Source organism: Salmo trutta, chromosome 7, assembly GCF_901001165.1.
Source record: "Salmo trutta chromosome 7, fSalTru1.1, whole genome shotgun sequence".
In the NCBI taxonomy this organism is placed as follows: Eukaryota; Metazoa; Chordata; class Actinopteri; order Salmoniformes; family Salmonidae; genus Salmo; species Salmo trutta.
This window is the reverse complement of record NC_042963.1, coordinates 46,608,061-46,627,186: the sequence shown is the minus strand read 5'-3', so window position 1 is coordinate 46,627,186 and position 19,126 is coordinate 46,608,061. Positions and strand designations below refer to the sequence as shown.

At 47.9% G+C, this 19,126-nt stretch overlaps 1 protein-coding gene across 3 annotated transcripts in view; it reads right to left on the bottom strand.

Moving 5' to 3' along the window:
- The window catches only part of LOC115197532 (receptor-type tyrosine-protein phosphatase beta), a 42,575-nt gene that overhangs the window by 10,642 nt on the left and 12,807 nt on the right, over window positions 1-19,126 (bottom strand). For all 3 annotated transcript variants that reach the window (XM_029759161.1, XM_029759160.1, XM_029759162.1), the window contains 11 exons: window positions 16,522-16,797; window positions 16,131-16,391; window positions 14,903-15,169; window positions 3,568-3,831; window positions 3,157-3,420; window positions 2,771-2,895; window positions 2,408-2,546; window positions 1,874-2,146; window positions 1,352-1,493; window positions 751-887; window positions 248-511 (listed from right to left, as the gene is read on the bottom strand). In XM_029759161.1, coding sequence (XP_029615021.1) covers window positions 248-511; window positions 751-887; window positions 1,352-1,493; window positions 1,874-2,146; window positions 2,408-2,546; window positions 2,771-2,895; window positions 3,157-3,420; window positions 3,568-3,831; window positions 14,903-15,169; window positions 16,131-16,391; window positions 16,522-16,797 — 2,412 coding nt within the window. The remainder of the gene's footprint in view (window positions 1-247; window positions 512-750; window positions 888-1,351; window positions 1,494-1,873; window positions 2,147-2,407; window positions 2,547-2,770; window positions 2,896-3,156; window positions 3,421-3,567; window positions 3,832-14,902; window positions 15,170-16,130; window positions 16,392-16,521; window positions 16,798-19,126) is intronic.

Below are 19,126 nucleotides of genomic sequence, written 5' to 3'. Positions count from 1 at the left end.
CAACATCTCTCATACCCCTGTCCACAGCATCTCAGTAACCCCCAACATCTCTCATACCCCTGCCCACAGCATCTCAGTACCCCCCAACCCTTCTCATACCCCTGCCCACAGCATCAGTACCCCCCAACCCTTCTCATACCCCTGCCCACAGCATCTCAGTAACCCCCAACATCTCAGTACCCCCAAACCCTTCTCATACCCCTCTCCACAGCATCTCAGTACCCCAGGAGCAGTACAGCTCACTCACCAGTCCTGGCCCAGATAGCTGAGTCGTTGGTCTGCTCCCCGCTGCGTGTTAACACCACCATTCTGTAGGGGGCACCAGGCCTCAGGCCCTGGAAGGAGACCTGCAGTGTGCTGGGCTGGCCGCTGCGCCGGTCGTACAGTGTGTCATCTCCGTTGTACAGGTAGAGGTCGTAACCTTCGAACTCTCCCTGCGGGGGAGACCAGTGGAAGGACAGGCTGCTGCTGCTGTTGGCCTGGATGGAGAGGTCGCTGACCGCCGCTGGACCTGGGAACACAACACTACTTAGGTCCACATATATATTCCTTCCATATTGCCTCTATACATCTTCATAGTGACTCTGATTCTCTATTCCTTGTTTTACTAAGACTTCCTGTATTATTTGTGTAATCTTACAATAAATACTACATAACCGATAGCTCTTCAGGAGGAGGGTTGGACAACCTGCACTACACATATTAATACCACTTGACAAACTTGTGTGGGACATAGTGAAGATGTCTTACGTGTACGTGCTTCAGCGGTGACGCCCTCGCTGTGGACCCCTCCGCTGGTGGTGTGAACCAGGACGCGGTACCTCTTCCCTGGGGTGAGGCCGTCGAAGCGATGCTGGAGTGGCATGGAGCCGGAGGATGCCTGGGAGCTGTTGGTTACGAAAATGAATACTGTGTCATTTGTGCATTATATTTGTTACACCTTTTTATGCACCGTTTTGTTACTGCAATTGAACCAATGGGAATAGTCCAAAAATGGCAAACACTGCCCCTCTTGCCCTAGAGGTAGGAAGCTTAATCAAAACCTCAAAGTATTGACCATTAGAATATGGGTGTGTTGGTGACCACAGGTGTGTTGGTGAACCCAGGTGTGTTGGTGAACCCAGGTGTGTTGGTGAACCCAGGTGTGTTGGGGAACCCAGGTGTGTTGGTGAACCCAGGTGTGTTGGGGAACCCAGGTGTGTTGGTGAACCCAGGTGTGTTGGGGAACCCAGGTGTGTTGGTGAACCCAGGTGTGTTGGTGAACCCAGGTGTGTTGGGGAACCCAGGTGTGTTGGTGAACCCAGGTGTGTTGGTGAACCCAGGTGTGTTGGTGAACCCAGGTGTTGGTTACCTGTTGGTGACCAGGTGTCCCCTGTCGTCCAGGAGCTGCAGGCTGTATCCATCTGCCACGCCCCGGGCCTCCTGCCAGCTCACCTGTATACTGCAGGTGGTGTGTCTGTTGTCGGCCTGCAGCCCCGTCACTGCAGAAGGGACTGAGGAGAGAGGGGACACAGAATTAGATAGAGCACACTATCATACAGTATTGTATCTCCATGGAGGGGACAATGTCACACGTCATTACACCAGCCAATCACTACCTGTTAATTACCCATCAAAAATTGATTAGGGTAAGAAAACAAAACAAATCAGTTCCGTCAAATATACTAATTTCAAACTGCAGATATATAATAAATTAGATTAAATTAAAATAAATTAAATAAAAGATAGCCAGACACAGTGAGACTGAGCCCTATTCCTTCCTTCCCAGTCCCAAAACACCCAAATATAGAGTATGAAATGGCAATGCACTGCTTATGAATGCAGTATGTATGGGTTATGAATGTGTTATGAAGTCCTTATCTAGCCTCCTCACCGGTGCGTCCGCTGGCCGTGTTGTTATTCAACAGTATGCCACTGATAGATGTAACGGTCACACTGTACAGCTGCCCAGGCTGCAAGGAGCTGAACCCCAGCTCATTCTGGTGTTTGGGTACGGGCCGCGTCTCCAGCCTGCGTGCCTCTGGTCCACCCAGCAATAGGGACACGGAGTAGCTGTCCACGTCACCCTGCCCCGGGGTCCAGCTGATTTTCAGACTGCTGCTCTGGCCGTTGTTACTCACGTGGATATTCTTGACTTTGCTGGGAACTGTAGGCAGGAGAAGAAACGAAAAGAGGGAGAAATAGCAGGAGAGGGAATTAATGCTGTTGTTAGTTTATGTTTTGTTTGTGTTAGATTCTGTGACATTTTGTTCTATTTTGCTACCCCAATTCAATGGAGAAGTTCCAAAAGTGCAAACAAATGCTGCCCATCGGGCACCCCAGGCAGACTTGAATCAAACAGAAGTACTTGAAAGAAAACAAATGTAACCTAGTATTTGAACCCAGCAAGTCTGTTGGTTTGGTTTACCTGTCCTGCCCTCTATGAACTGGGCCCTCTGGTTGGGGCCGCTAAAGGTAGAAACATGGATCTTATAGAGGCGTCCCGGGGTGAGGGAGGAGAGGACACACACCCCCACGCTGCTGCCCAGGGTGATGGGCGGGAACACCTTCATAATAATAATACATAATACATTGATTATACATTGATTATTAATACATTTTGCAAAATTCTATTAGTACATTTTGCTTTTAAAAACACCCAAAGTCACAAATAGAAATAAAGCAACAATGAAATATAAAAAAAATCACACAAGAAAATATGAAGAATATAAAAGTACTGTAAACATGAAGACAGGCTAACCAGGTACTGGACTGGACCAGGAAGACTAACCTTCATGTCGTTGAAGAGGAGCTGCACCTCGTAGTGGTCAACGTCCCCCGGAGCAGCCAACCAGGTGACACGCAGGTCCTCCGTTCCCCGCCCAGCCAGGGCTAGTGACCTCACCGCCGCAGGGACTGTCACAGACATATTCCAGATAAGAATAGAAAAACGTTTATATTCTCAGAGAGGCTCTTAATTTTGCATACAAAGGAACAGAACGTAGGGAGACACAGGTTAAAAAGAAGCATGCACAAAGAACCTGTTTCACCACAACTAGTTATTACCTGAATGTAGCTAGCCAAATTATTATTACAGACAAATACCACTCTTGTATCCACATATTAGCATTGAAAACAACAGGAGAGATATAACAGAGTACTATTCGTATCACTCACAGGTCCTTCCATCCGTAGACACGCTGGTCTCATACTTCCCGCTCCAGGTGCTAACGATGACAGTGTACAGCCTCCCGGGCACCAGGCCGTTGAACACACACTCGTTCTGGCTCTTCATAACCGTCTTGTTCTGGTGGAAGATGTTGTTGTGTTTGATGACCACCTGGTAGTAGTCAAAGTCCCCAGCCGCATGGCGCCAGTACACCTTCAGGTAGTCATCCCTGGCCGAGTGGATCGCTGTCGGGTTCTGGACACTAGAGGGCTCTGGGGAGAGGAATTCAATTGAATTGAACTTTGAGACATTGACCAGTGTATTATCATGTCTAACTAGAGACTTCATGACTAAAACCACGGAATGGAAAACTTAAGCGGGAGAGCCCCATTTCAGACAGACAGACATGGTAGACCTACGGGTGCGTTCCTGTACGATGGTGTGATTCTCATAGGCACCACTCCTGGAGGTGATGGAGATGTTATAGAGCCGTCCAGACACCAGGGACTTGAACACACACTCTGGGCTGGATTTGGACACGGCCAGGGTGTGGACCGTCTTCTCCTGGTCCCCCAGACTGACCAGATAACTGTCCACGTCACCTTTGGCCGGACGCCATGACACGCTGAGGAAGTCCATACGACCGTTGTTGCTGACCGTCACCTCGCCTACAGCAGCAGGGACTGGAAGACGGAGAGAGAGAGCGAGAGAGAGAGAGGGGAACTGAGTCAGTCATTCACTGTTCATATTTGCAGCTGGGAAGCCTGAATAAAACATGTATGTGAATCAAATGAAAGTAAAACTTGTGTAAAAGCTTATTTTTCTTGTATATACTGGAACATTTTTAACAATTGTTCATGTTTTCTCTTCAGTAACACTAACAGAAATGGAGTGTCATGAATGGAATGGAAGGTGACTCTGCACTGGTAGGCTATTCAGATTATTGTGAGGTGTAGGCAATGTTCTCTCAAAGTTTTTGGGGCACTGAGACAATTTTTGGTCTTGTGAGCGGAAACTTGAACAATACAATACCAATGGAGCAAATCCCATTACATTTTAACATGGAAATAGCTTTTGATTTATATGATATAGCCTATAGTGTGGTGTTCAATGCAGGCCTACATTGCATGAGACTTTAAAAAAAAAGTTTTTACATTATGAATGGCTTGACATTAATTCATTATTTTTTTTACTTGGTCTTTAACACCATGGGCCAATATAGGCGACTGTAAATTGCATTGTATTGTGTGATGCAAGAAACCATTTTACAAAATATAATGAATAATTATTACCATACAGAGAATTAGATAATGTAGGACTACCCCTCTGCCTATTCGCATATTCAAGCCTGTCTCAAAATACAACACTGCCCCTTGAATTAAGACAGCTTGAAATGTAGCCTACACGTTTTGTGCTCTTGTAGGAAGCAGTAACTCTCCACTGCTGACCTATACTTACCTTTCTATTAGTAGCGGTACATTTCCCAAGGATCTCAAAACAGCCCGGGTGGTTCCACTCCACAAGAAGAGCAGTAAAACAAATGTAGGAAACTACAGGCCTGTGTCAATCCTCTGCACCTTATCCAAGGTTGTTGAGAGATTTGTTTTTAATCAACTTGAGGGATACCTTCTTGAGCACAAACTTCATTATGAACTACAATCTGGCTTTAGAACAGCTCATTCCACTGATACTTGCCTTATCCACCTTTATGACCACATTAAGCAGGAAAGTGAGAAGGGGAACTATACAGGTATGTATCCTTCCCTGATAACAGTATGGCTGAATCATCAGCATAAAGCAGGAGTTTGCCCTTTACTATATCTGGCATATCATTAACGTATATAAGAAATAAGAGAGGCCCTAAAATGTATCCCTGCGGTACTCCACAGGATATTTCTTTGGCCTCTGACAGAACATCACCAACATGACCTACTTGTGTTCTGTTGGTCAGATAAGACCTAAACCAATTCACTGCTACATAATTTAGACCCATGCATTAAAGTTTCGTCAGGAGAATATCATGGTCCACAGTGTCAAAAGCTTAGACAAAGCACAAAGCTTTTGACACTGTGGACCATGATATTCTCCTGACGAAACTTTAATGCATGGGTCTAAATTATGTAGCAGTGAATTGGTTTAGGTCTTATCTGACCAACAGAACACAAGTAGGTCATGTTGGTGATGTTCTGTCAGAGGCCAAAGAAATATCCTGTGGAGTACCGCAGGGATACATTTTAGGGCCTCTCTTATTTCTTATATACGTTAATGATATGCCAGATATAGTAAAGGGCAAACTCCTGCTTTATGCTGATGATTCAGCCATACCGTTATCAGGGAAGGATACAGTTTACATAGAGGAGACCCTGAGTAAGGAATTGCATTTTGTTAGAGATTGGTTGTCTGACAACAAATTGTCACTACATTTAGGAAAAAGTGAATCGATTTTTTTGAAACAAAACATAGATTGCTTAGGGCTGACAAGATAATGGTAAAATGTGCAGGCAAGGAGGAATGAATCTAAAACAAGTGTATCTTATATTGGTGTGTCCCTAGATCAATCCCTTTCTGGAGACCGGATTGCTGCTAAAATTATTTTGGCAAACAAATAGATTTTTTACATCGTAACATTAGATATTTTAACATTAAAGTTAAGAAACTGCTTGTCTCAACCTTGTGTCACGTCCTGACCAGTAAAAGGGGTTGTTTGTTATTGTAGTGTGGTCAGGGCGTGGCAGGGGGTGTTTGTTTAGTGTGTTTCGGGGTTTTTGGTTGATGTTCTATGTTTTCTATTTCTATGTGGGTTTTCTAGTTTTTTATGTCTATGTTAGTTTTGTCAATGACCTCCAATCAGAGGCAGCTGTTTGCAGGGCATGCAAAATAATGTTATCAGGTATATGATGAATGTCCCCCCTAGGACCCACATAGGGGTACAGGAGTTCCGGGAGGTGGGCTTGTTGCCTTTGGAGTCCAGAGTTGACCAACTTAAATTGAATCATATGTATGACATCTTAAATGATCATGCCCCAGGTTACATGAAAAACCACATAAATATGGTCTATAACCAACACAGTCACAATACCAGAGCTAGTGTTATGTCTTGTAAAATCCCAAGAGTAAACAGTACTGCGAGGAGCACGTTTTTCCATACAGGCATGTGTCTATGGAATAGCCTCCCCTTGGAGATCAGGCAAATAAAACGTAAAAATAGCTTTAAAAAGCAGATAAAGTTTTTCATTTGGACCAGGTTGTCTAAGTAAGAGAAACCACTCCACTGCTCCTTGTGCCCCCTACCGCTGGTCAGATGTATTATTTGAAGGATCGGTATGATGTGCAATTAATAGATTATTTTAATGTGAAATGGACCACTTTGGAAACAAGCGTTTTAATTAATACTTTCAAGTGATATCCTCTGGGTCCACATTGTACATTTTGTTGTATATGTCTGCTGCCCAAAATAAATAAAATAAAATTCAATTCAATAATTGGGCTAATAACTCACTAACTAGCAAAGAATATCAACAAATGTGAACTGATCTGAAAAGCGCATTCACTCACGGGTGATTGAAAGGCCACTTGTGGCCTACCCCCGCCAATAAAATTGTACTCCATTGCACTCTGGCTCTGACTACAATAAAATCACAGACTAAATTTTGCAAAGTTAGATTTGTTTTCATTTGTTGCATTGAAAAAGGGCTGATATAATGTTGATTTGATCACAGAAAAAACGTTGATCTATATAGTGCAAAGTAACGGGGCAAACTCAGTGAAGTTCAATCTCTTGCATCTCTGCACGGCCTGGCATTTCTTCTGCCTGGCAGTTTTGGAGGAGGAGCACGGCCACGCACATGCGCAGTTTAGAGGGAACATTGGGTGTAGACCTGCCACGCCCTGACCATAGAAAGCCCTTGGTTCTCTATGGTGTTTAGGTCAGAGCGTGACTAGTGGGGTGTTCTAGTTTTCCTATTTCTATGTTGGTGTGCTTGGTATGGTTCCCAATTAGAGGCAGCTGATTATCGTTGTCTCTAATTGGGGATCATATTTAAGTTCTCCATTGTTCCCACCTAGGTTGTGGGATATTGTTTGTGTTGGTGCTTGTGTCACCACGTGGTCATGTTGTGTTGCTTGTTTATTGTTTTGGTTAAAGAAGTTTCACTTTAAATAAATATGTGGAACTCAACAAATGCTGTGCCTTGGTCTGTCTTTTACAACAACTGTGACAGCCTAGGCCCATGTCAGGACAGCACCAGCACTAAGCCCAACACCCTTGTGTCTACATGTCAGCTCTGCACCCAATCAGAGGGTGTCTCAGACAGGCAGCTCAGGTGTCCTCCAATCTGGCCAGAGACTTCACGGACGCTCTCCGTCCTTCCTCCACTGGTTGATCCTCCCATGCCTATAACGCATTGGTTTCCTGATCTCTCTTCCTCCAAATGCCCCCTGCTGTTGCCACCTGCTATTCATAGGAGGCTCCACACAGACAGATCCTCAGACCCAGCCTTGAGACAGGAAAAGGACATTGATGAGATGATGAAAACAATAGAAGATGAGAGGGAAAAGGATAGGGTGGAGTTACTTGAGGAGGTGGAAAATGAGATGGAGAGGAAATGGAAGATGTTGCAGAGTCTCCAGCACATACAATCCAGAAAACAGAGCAGGAGAAGGTAAATATGATGAAGTCAATAGATGAGGAGAGGGAGAAGGATAGGATGGAGATACTTTTTTATTTCACCTTTATTTAACCAGGTAGGCCAGTTGAGAACAAGTTCTCATTTACAACTGCGACATGGCCAAGATAAAGCAAAGCAGTGCGACACAAACAACAACACAGAGTTACACATGGAATAAACAAACGTACAGTCAATAACACAATAGAAAAAATCTACATACAGTGTGCAAATGAGGTAAGATTAGGGAGGTAAGGCAATAAATAAGCGGTAGTGGAGAAGTAATTACAATTTAGCAATTAAACACTGGAGTGATAGATGTGCAGAAGATTAATGTGCAAGTAGAGATACTAGGGTGCAAAGGAGCAACAACAAAAAAATAACAATATGGGATGAGGCAGTTGGGTGGGTTATTTACAGATGGGCTATGTACAGGTGCATTGATCGGTAAGCTGCTCTGACAGCTGATGCTTAAAGTTAGTGAGGGAGATATGACTCTCCAGCTTCAGTGATTTTTGCAATTGTTCCAGTCATTGGCAGCAGAGAACTGGGAGGAAAGGCGGCCAAAGGACGAATTGGCTTTGGGGGTGACCAGTGAAATATACCTGCTGGAGCGCGTGCTACAAGTGGGTGCTGCTATGGTGACCAGTGAGCTGAGATATGGCGGGGCTTTACCTAGCAAAGACTTATAGATGACCTGGAGCCAGTGGGTCTGGTGACGGATATGAAGCGAGAGCCAGCCAACGAGAGCATACAGGTCGCAGTGGTGGGTAGTATATGGGGTTTTTGTGACAAAATGGATGGCACTGTGATAGACTGCATCCAATTTGCTGATTAGAGTGTTGGAGGATATTTTGTAAATGACATCGCCGAAGTCAAGGATCGGTAGGATATTCAGTTTTACGAGGGTATGTTTGGCAGCATGAGTGAAGGATGCTTGGTTGCAAAATAGGAAGCCGATTCTAGATTTAATTTTGGATTTGAGATGCTTAATTTGAGTCTGGAAGGACTCACATCACTTTACAGTCTAACCAGACACCTAGATATTTGCAATTGTCCACATATTCTAAGTCAGAATTGTCCAGAGTAGAGATGCTGGATGGGCGGGCAGGTATGGGCAGCGATCGGTTGAAGAGCATGCATTAAGTTGTACTTGCATTTAAGAGCAGTTGGAGACCACGGAAGGAGAGTTGTATGGCATTGAAGCTCGTCTGGAGGTTAGTTATCACAGTGTCCAAAGAAGGGCCAGAAGTATACAGAATGGTGTTGTCTGCGTAGCGATGGATCAGAGAATCACCAGCAGCAAGAGCGACATCATTGACGTATACAGAGAAAAGAGTCGGCCCGAGAATTGAACCCTGTGGCACCCCTATAGAGACTGCCAGAGGTCCAGACAACAGGCCCTCCGATTTGACACACTGAACGCTGTCTGAGAAGTAGTTGGTAAACCAGGCCAGGCAGTCATTTGAGAAACCAACGCTGTTGAGTCTGCCAATAAGAATGTGGTGATTGACAGAGTCGATGAATACGGCTGCACAGTATTGTCTTTTATCGATGGCGGTTATGATATCGTTTAGGACCTTGAGCGTGGCTGTATGATAAGGGTATGGCTAAAGGCTATAAGAACTGGTCGCCTAGTGCGTTCGGAACAGAGAGTAAAAGGAGCAGGTTTCTGAGCGCTGAAGAATAGATTCAAGGCATAATGTACAGACAATGGTATGGTAGGATGTGAACACAGTGGAGGTGAACCTAGGCATTGAGTGACGATGAGAGAGGTTTTGTCTCTAGAGACATCATTTAGACCAGGTGAGGTCACTGCATGTGTGGAAGGTGAAACAAAAGGCCTAACTAAGGCATATTGAACAGGGCTGGAGGCTCTACAGTGAAATAAGACAATAAACACTAACCAAAACAGCAATGGACAAGACATATTGACATTAGGGAGAGGCATTTGTAGCCGAGTAATCATAGGGACCAGTGGGTAGCTGGGTGAGCTGGAGACACGGCGATTCGGACAGCTAGCGGGCTAGCAGAAGGGCCTTAGGGTGACGTCACGATGGAAGAAGTCTGTTGTAGCCCCCTCGGATGGTTACATCAGCAGACCAGTCGTGTTGGATCGGCAGGGCTCCGTGTAGGCAGTAAAAGGGTCCAGGCCTATTGTTAAAATAGGTATTGTAGCCCAAGAAATTGGCTGATGGTCCTCTTCAGCTAAAAGTCCGATATGCTCTAGACAGCTAGCGGGCCGCAGCTAGCAGGCTAGCGCGCTAGCGGATGGGCCTTCAGGGGATGTCGCGACGGAGGAGCCTGTTGAAACCCCTCGGGCGGATTACATCGGTAGACCAGTCGTGATGGAATTGGCGGGGTTCTGTGTCTGCAGTAAAAGGGATCCAGGCCAATTGGCAAAATATGTATTGTAGCCCAAGGAGTGGCGGATGGACCTCTTCAGCTAGCCGGGAGATGGGCCTAGCACAAGGCTAGTTCCAGGCTCACTGGTGCTTGCTTCGGGACAGAGATCTTAGCCAGGGGGTAGCCACTCGGATAGCAGCTAGCTAGCTGCGATGATCCAGGTGAAAAGGTTAAGAGCTTGCTGTAGGAAACCGGAGATGTGGAGAACAAGTAGTCCGTTATCCGCTGGGTTGAATTGCGCTGTGCAGACTGACAGGAGTTGACCGGGCTAAGGTTAGCTGATGACCGCTAGCAGTGGCTAACTGACTACTTGCTAGTAGCTAGTTAGCTAGCTAGCTTCTGTTGGGGGTTCCGGGTTCTAAAGTATAGAAAATAGCAGATCCATACCACATTGGGTGAGGCGGGTTGCAGGAAAGTATTTTAAAACTGAGGTTAAAAATATAAAAAATATATATGAAATATATACAAAGGGGAAAAATATATACAAGACAAAGACATCTGAACTGCTACGCCATTTTGTAAACATCATCACAACCTCATACTTGAATTGGATTTAAGATTGGTGGAGACATTTGACAAAGAGATAAAGAAAGGAAAATAGAGGATGAAGATCCTGGAGAAGTTGGGGAAGGAAAAGAAAAGGTGGAAAAACTTAGGTTGGTGGAAGAAAAAAACTAAGAGAAAGAGATGATTAAGAACCTGGAGAAGGAGAGGAAATAAACAGAAAAGGAGGAGAAATGTAAATTGGAAGAAGAGAAAAAAAGAGAAAAAGGAGATATTGAAGATCCTTGCGAATGAGATTAAGGAACAACAACTGGAAGAGAAATTTAGGTTTGAAGCAGAAAAGGAGAGAATAAAGAACCTGGAGAAGGAGGAGAAATAAAAAGAAAAGGAGTAGAAACTTCAACCGGAGGAAGAGAAAAAGAAAGAATAGGAGAGGATAAAGAACCTGGAGAAGGAGAAGAGAAAGGGAAGAAAAGGTTGTCTGAAGCTGAGAAAAGATTATCTGATGCTGAGAAAAAGGTTCAAAAGCAGGAATAGAAAATAGCGGACTTGTGCTTGTGAGGCATCTGATTCTCAAACTAGACACTCTAATGTACTTGTGCTCTTGCTCAGTTGTGCACCGGGCCTCTTTCTATTCTGGTTAGCGCCAGTTTGCGCTGTTCTGTGAAGGGAGTAGTACACAGCGTTGTACGAGATCTTCAAATACTTGGCAATTTCTCGTATGGAATAGCATTAATTTCTCAGAACAAGAATAGACTGACGAGTTTCAGAATAAAGTTCTTTGTTTCTGGCCATTTTGAGCTTGTAATCAAACCCACAAATGCTGATGTTCCAGAAACTCAACCAATCTAAAGAAAGCCAGTTATTGTCACGACAGCTGTTGGCTGTCGTCAAAGCATTGAAGACGTGGAGACTTTGGCTTGAGGGGGCTAAACACCCTTTAATAATCTGGACTGACCACCGCAACCTGGAGTACATCCGGGCAGCGAGGAGACTGAATCCTCGTCAGGCAAGGTGGGCCATGTTTTTCACCCGTTTTGTTTTCACCCTTTCTTACAGACCAGGTTCCCAGAATGTGACGGCAGACGCACTGTCCCGGCTGTATGACACAGAGGAGCAGCCCATGGATCCTACCTCCATACTCCTGGCCTCCTGCCTGGTGGTGACGGTAGTATGGGAGCTGGATGCGGACATTGAGCAGGCGTTACGTGCAGAGCCCGCTCCCTTCCAGTGTCCCGCTGGGCATCTGTACGTTCCGTCTGCTGTCTGTGACCGGCTGATCTATTGGGCTCACACGTCCCCCTCCTCTGGTCATCCAGGGATCGGTCGGACAGTGCGCTGTTTGAGTGGGAAGTACCGGTGGTCCACTTTGGCTAAGGACGTGAGGGTTTATGTTTCCTCCTGCTCGGTGTGCGCCCAGTGTAAGGCTCCTAGGCACCTGCCCAGAGGTAAGCTACACCCCTTACCCGTTACACAACGGCCTTGGTCGCACCTGTCGATTGATTTTCTTACCGATCTCCCCCCTCACAGGGTAACACCACGATCCTGGTCGTTGTGGACCATTTCATGTCAAGTCCTGCCGTCTCCTCCCTCTGCCCGGTCTCCCTACGGCCCTACAGACTGCGTAGGCTTTGTTTACGCACGTCTTCCGGCACTACGGGGTGCCTGAGGATATAGTATCTGATCGAGGTCCCCAGTTCACTTCGAGGGTCTGGAGGGCGTTCATGGAACGTCTGGGGGTCTCGATCAGCCTCGGTTTCACCCCGAGAGTAATGGGCAGGTGGAGAGAGTGAACCAGGATGTGGGTAGGTTTCTGCGGTCTTATTGCCAGGACCGGCCGGGGGAGTGGGCGGTGTTCGTGCCCTGGGCCGAGATGGCTCAGAGCTCGCTCCGCCACTCCTCCACTAACCCTTCCCCCTTCCAGTGCGTACTGAGGTACCAGCCGGTTCTGGCACCTTGGCATCAGAGTCAGACCGAGGCTCCTGCGGTAGACGACTAATTCAGGCGCACGGAGGAGACATAGGACGCCGCCCATGTTCACCTCCAGCGGGCCGTGCTGCACCAGAAAACCAGCGCAGACCGTCACCGCAGTGAGGCCCCGGTGTTCGCACCGAGTCTGGCTCTCGACCCAAAACCTGCCCCTCCGCCTGCCCTGCCGGAAGCTGGGTCCGCGATTTGTGGGGCCATTTAAAGTCCTGAGGAGACTGAACGAGGTTAGTTACAGGTTACAGCTTCCCCCCGATTACCGTATTAACCCCTCGTTCCATGTGTCTCTCCTCAGGCCGGTGGTGGCTGGCCCGCTCCAGGAGTCTGAGGTGCGGGAGGTTCCTCCGCCCCCTCTGGACATCGAGGGGGCCCCGGCGTACTCCATTCGCTCCATACTGGATTTGAGGCGTCGGGCGAGGGGCCTTCAGTACCTCATGGAGTGGGAGGGGTACGGACCGGAGGAGAGGTGCAGGGTCCCGGTGGAGGACGTGTTGGACCCTTCAATGCTGCGGGAGTTCCACCGTCTCCGGCCGGATCGCCCTGCGCCTCGCCCTCCGGTTCGTCCCCGAGGCCAGTGTCGGCGCGCTGCTGGAGCTGCGCGTCATGGGGGGGTACTGTCATGACTTCCGCCGAGGTCGGTCCCTCTCCTTGTTCGGGCGGCGGTCGACGTCACTGGTCTTCTAGCCATCGCCGATCCACCTTTCATTTTCCATTTGTTTTGTCTTGTTTTCCCACACACCTGGTTTGCATTCCCTCATTACTCGTCTTGCATATAACCCTCTGTTTCCCCCCCATGTCTGTGTGTGGAATTGTTATGTGTAAATGTATGTGTACTCCAGGCTGGTTTGCGCCGGGTTATTGTAATTCGTGTGTGGTTAGTTTTCTGAGTGCCGTGTTTTGTTCGCCTCAATAAAGGGCTATGTTTGCTACCCATTTCTGCTCTCCGGCGCCTGACTTCCCTGCAGCCAGTTACGCCCTCCTTTACAGTTATATTGCTTATTTAATCAGGATAACAGTTTTCAGTTGTGCTGCCATAATTGCAAAAGTGTTTTCTAATGATCAATTAGCCTTCAACTTAGATTAGCTAACATAACGTGCCATTGGAACACAGGAGTGATGGTTGCTGATAATAGGCCTCTGTACGCCTATGTAGATATTCCATAACAAATCTGACGTTTCCAGCTACAATAGTCATTTACAACATTAACAATGTCTACACTGTATTTCTGATCAATTTGATGTTATTTTAATGGACAAAAGACGTGCTTTTCTTTCAAAAAGAAGGACATTTCTAAGTGAGCCCAAACTTTTGAACGGTAGTGTATATATAAAGGATTAGATGCATCAGCAAAACCCACCATTGTGCCCAGTGAGGAAGTATCTTTAAGAAATGTATATTCTTTGTTCATTTAAATAAAAACGTTCTCAGATTAAGGTAGCTGGAATTCAACAATACAAAAAAAGACCCCCATCCTTTTCCGTTCATGATGGGAAGTCTTTGAAAGGAAGACCTTGACATGTTTGTTGAGTAGTCGGTGTAAGGTTCTGTATTTATTTTCGTAGGCAGCCTTGTGTTATTTTCGTTGTGTTCTTGAACATAGCCCTGTTTCTTTGTGTTCTTGAACGTAGCCCTGTCTTTCATTTTTGTTCATTGATTTCACCTGTGTTAGTTACTCACAAGGTCTCATCAGCTCCTTATTTAGTTGAGTTCATTCTGTTTGTGCCTTTTTGAGGTATTGGTCATTTTGACTCTACTAAGCCTTATCCTAGCTCGTTTGTGAGAACCAGTCCAGTCTTAGTTTTGATTCACCTGCCTGTTTGCCTAACTGTGTTTGACCATTGCCTGCCTGTGACCACGATTCCTACCTTCTGCGACAGCTTAATAAACACCTGTCCCGCTCTGCGCGTGAATCTACACCTTTTTCTTTCCTCAGTATTCATGAGACGGTGGTTCCTAGAAATTCCTGTCGCATCAGATAAAAGCTAAGAGTTCTGAATAATATCCTGTCAATCCTAAATATAATAAAATACATTATTTTGCATACTGGTGTTTGTCACACAAAAACAGTTAAAACTGTCAATGCCCTTTAACTGAATTCATGTGTGATAGCTAAACATTATTTTAAAATGTATCTATTTTAACATTATATATTTAAAGTAGGCTACATATGTCAGTAATCATAAAGTTGTCTACCTGTGCGTCCCTCTGCCACGCTCTGCCTGGAGGCTTGTCCTGCTCTGATGGTGGTTACTACCACCCTGTAGAGGGCTCCAGGCTTCAGGGCCAGGAAGCTGTAGGCCATGATGTGGGCTGGGGCACTCTCGTTCTTGATCACGCTGCTGTCATGGATGAGCAGCACATGGTATGAGTCCAGCTCTCCGGCTGCCCGCTCCCACTGCGTCTGGAGGCTGTCCGTGCTGCCACTGTTGGTCACACGCAGACTGGTCACTTGCGCTGGGGCTGGGAGTAGAGAGAGAGAGAGAGAGAGAGAGAGAGAGAGAGAGAGAGAGAGAGGCCATCAGAGACGTGAGACATTACAGAGAAATTGAGATAATAAAGAGTCATTGACACAGCATCAGTTCTGTTAATGGGGGAAAGCTCATGATTATATGACTACAACAACTCTGTTACAGTATATGACTACAAAACCTGTATGGAGCAATGTTGTAGTGCAAAAATATTCAACTCTTACCCTACTAGGTCTGTTATACCTGATAATTAATTGCATTCACCTGGTCCCAGGTCTAAATCAGTCCCTGATTGGAGGGTAACAATTTGGGCTCCCGAGTGGCACAGCGGTCTAAGGCACTGCATCTCAGTGCTAGAGGCATCACTAGGGGAAAGGGGGATACCTAGTCAGTGGTCCAACTGAATGTATTCAACTGAAATGTGTCTTCCACATTTAACCCAATCCCTCTGAATCAGAGAGGTGCAGGGGGCTGCCTTAATGGTCATCCACGTCTTCGGTGCCTGGGGAACAGTGGGTTAACTGCCTTGCTCAGGGGCAGAACGACAGATTTTACCTTGTCAGCATGGGGATTCGATCCAGCAACCTAACCTTCCGTTTACTGGCCCAACGCTCTAACCACTAGGCTACCTGCCGCCCATACAGACCCTGGTTCGATTCCAGGCTCTACCACAACTGGCCGTGATTGGGAGTCCCATAGGGCGGCGCACAATTGGCCCAGCGTCGTCCGGGCTAGGGTTTGGCCGGGTTAGGCAGTCATTGTAAACAAGATTTTGTTCTTAACTGGCTTGCCTAGTAAAATAAATAAAATAAAAATAAGAAAGAAAGAAAAAACGCTGTGGAATTGACTTCGAGGTCCAGAGTTGAGTTTGAGAGTTCTAGTGTCTAGTCTAGAACATAACCATACTGGGGGAAAAAAAACATTATTCATATCCCTTTGGAACCGTGACTCACTGGTTCGTCCAATCACTGAAGTCGAGCTGTTTAGGCCCCCACTGTTGGTCGTGACAGCGATGGCGTACTGGCGTCCGGGTGTGAGGACGTTGAAGGTGCACTCCCTGGCATCACGGGACAGTGTCCTCTGGGACACGACGGTGTTCCCCTGTCTCAGGACCACAGTGTACCCGTCCCACTCCCCTATGGGGAGAGACCACTGCACGCTCAGAGACGTCTCATCACTGTGACAGACGACCAGCTGCTGGACAGGCCGAGGTGCTGAGAGAGAGGGAGAGAATTAGTAAAGTATTTTAAGAGCCATCCTACATGGTTTCGATATAATTTGACCCATAAAAACATTCCACATATACACCAAGCTTAGCATCAAAATATTTGTAATGTAACTTACCAAGCATTCCTTGGCAGTGAGCAATGTTGCCAAACGGGCCAGCCTCCACCATGATCTGAGCTGTGTAAATCCTGCCAGGCACCAGCCCCAGGGAAGCCCCAGAGAAAGAGTACTGTCTCACTGGCCTGCTTAGTGTCACATTGACCAGAGCCACTGTGGCATTCATTAGCAGGATGCGGTAGTTCTCCCATTCCCCTCTAGGTGGTGACCATGTCATCTTCAGAGTGCTGCCGTCACTGAGGCCCACCATGGTCAATTGAGACACCTTGTCTGGCACTGGGGAAGGGAGAGAGGAGGCAGTGCAAAGGGAGAAGGGAGAGAGGAGGCAGTGTAAAGGGAGAAGGGAGAGAGGAGGCAGTGTAAAGGAAGGAGGGAGAGAGGAGGCAGTGTAAAGGGAGGGGGGAGAGAGGAGGCAGTGTAAAGGGAGAAGGGAGAGAGGAGGCAGTGTAAAGGGAGAAGGGAGAGAGGAGGCAGTGTAAAGGAAGGAGGGAGAGAGGAGGCAGTGTAAAGGGAGGGGGGAGAGAGGAGGCAGTGTAAAGGGAGGAGGGAGAGAGGAGGCAGTGTAAAGGGAGAAGGGAGAGAGGAAGCAGTGTAAAAGGAGGAGGGAGAGAGGAGGCAGTGCAAAAGGAGGGGGGAGAGAGGAGGCAGTGTAAAGGGAGGAGGGAGAGAGGAGGCAGTGTAAAGGGGGGAGGGAGAGAGGAGGCAGTGTAAAGGGAGAAGGGAGAGAGGAAGCAGTGTAAAAGGAGGAGGGAGAGAGGAGGCAGTGCAAAAGGAGGGGGGAGAGAGGAGGCAGTGTAAAGGGAGGGGGGAGAGAGGAGGCAGTGTAAAGGGAGGAGGGAGAGAGGAGGCAGTGTAAAGGGAGGAGGGAGAGAGGAGGCAGTGTAAAGGGAGGAGGGAGAGAGGAGGCAGTGTAAAGGGAGGAGGGAGAGAGGAAGCAGTGCAAAGGGAGGAGGGAGAGAGGAATCAGTGTAAAGGGGGGAGGGAGAGAGGAGGCAGTGTAAAGGGAGAAGGGAGAGAGGAGGAAGTGTAAGGGAGGAGGGAGAGAGGAGGCCGTGTAAAGGGAGGAGGAAGCAGTGCAAAGGGAGGAGGGAGAGAGGAATCAGTGCAAAGGGAGGAGGGAGAGAGGAGGAAGTGTAAGGGAGGAGGGAGAGAGGAGGCCGTGTAAAGGGAGAAGGGAGAGAGGAGGAAGTGTAAGGGAGGAGGGAGAGAGGAGGCCGTGTAAAGGGAGGAGGAAGCAGTGCAAAGGGAGGAGGGAGAGAGGAATCAGTGCAAAGGGAGGAGGGAGAGAGGAAGCAGTGCAAAGGGAGGAGGAAGAGAGGAATCAGTGCAAAGGGAGGAGGGAGAGAGGAGGAAGTGTAAGGGGAGGAGGGAGAGAGGAGGCAGTGTAAAGGGAGGAGGCAGTGTAAAGGGAGGAGGGAGAGAGGAGGCAGTGTAAAGGGAGGAGGGAGAGAGGAGGCAGTGTAAAGGGAGGAGGGAGAGAGGAGGCAGTGTAAAGGGAGAAGGGAGAGAGGAGGCAGTGTAAAGGGAGGAGGGAGAGAGGAGGCAGTGTAAAGGGAGAGAGGAGGCAGTGCAAAGGGAGGAGGGAGAGAGGAGGCAGTGTAAAGGGAGGAGGGAGAGAGGAGGCAGTGTAAAGGGAGAAGGGAGAGAGGAGGCAGTGTAAAGGGAGGAGGGAGAGAGGAGGCAGTGTAAAGGGAGGAGGGCGAGAGGAGGCAGTGTAAAGGGAGAAGGGAGAGAGGAGGCAGTGTAAAGGGAGGAGGGAGAGAGGAGGCAGTGTAAAGGGAGAAGGGAGAGAGGAGGCAGTGTAAAGGGAGGAGGGAGAGAGGAGGCAGTGTAAAGGGAGGAGTGCGAGAGGAGGCAGTGTAAAGGGAGAAGGGAGAGAGGAGGCAGTGTAAAGGGAGGAGGGAGAGAGGAGGCAGTGTAAAGGGAGAAGGGGAGAGAGGAGGCAGTGTAAAGGGAGGAGGGAGAGAGGAGGCAGTGTAAAGGGAGAAGGGAGAGAGGAGGCAGTGTAAAGGGAGGAGGGAGAGAGGAGGCAGTGTAAAGGGAGGAGGGAGAGAGGAGGCAGTGTAAAGGGAGGAGGGAGAGAGGAGGCAGTGTAAAGGGAGAAGGGAGAGAGGAGGCAGTATAAAGGGAGGAGGGAGAGAGGAGGCAGTGTAAAGGGAGGAGGGCGAGAGGAGGCAGTGTAAAGGGAGGAGGGAGAGAGGAGGCAGTGTAAAGGGAGGAGGGAGAGAGGAGGCAATGTAAAGGGAGGAGGGGATGAGAGGAGGCAGTGCAAAGGTCGAGGAGGGAGAGAGGAGGCAGTGTAAAGGGAGAAGGGAGAGAGGAGGCAGTGTAAAGGGAGAAGGGAGAGAGGAGGCAGTATAAAGGGAGGAGGGAGAGAGGAGGCAGTGTAAAGGGAGGGGGAGAGAGGGAAGCAGTGTAAAGGGAGAAGGGAGAGAGGAGGCAGTGTAAAGGGAGGGGGGAGAGAGGAAGCAGTGTAAAGGGAGAAGGGAGAGAGGAGGCAGTGTAAAGGGAGAAGGGAGAGAGGAGGCAGTGTAAAGGGAGGAGGGAGAGAGGAGGCAGTGTAAAGGGAGAAGGGAGAGAGGAGGCAGTGTAAAGGGAGGAGGGA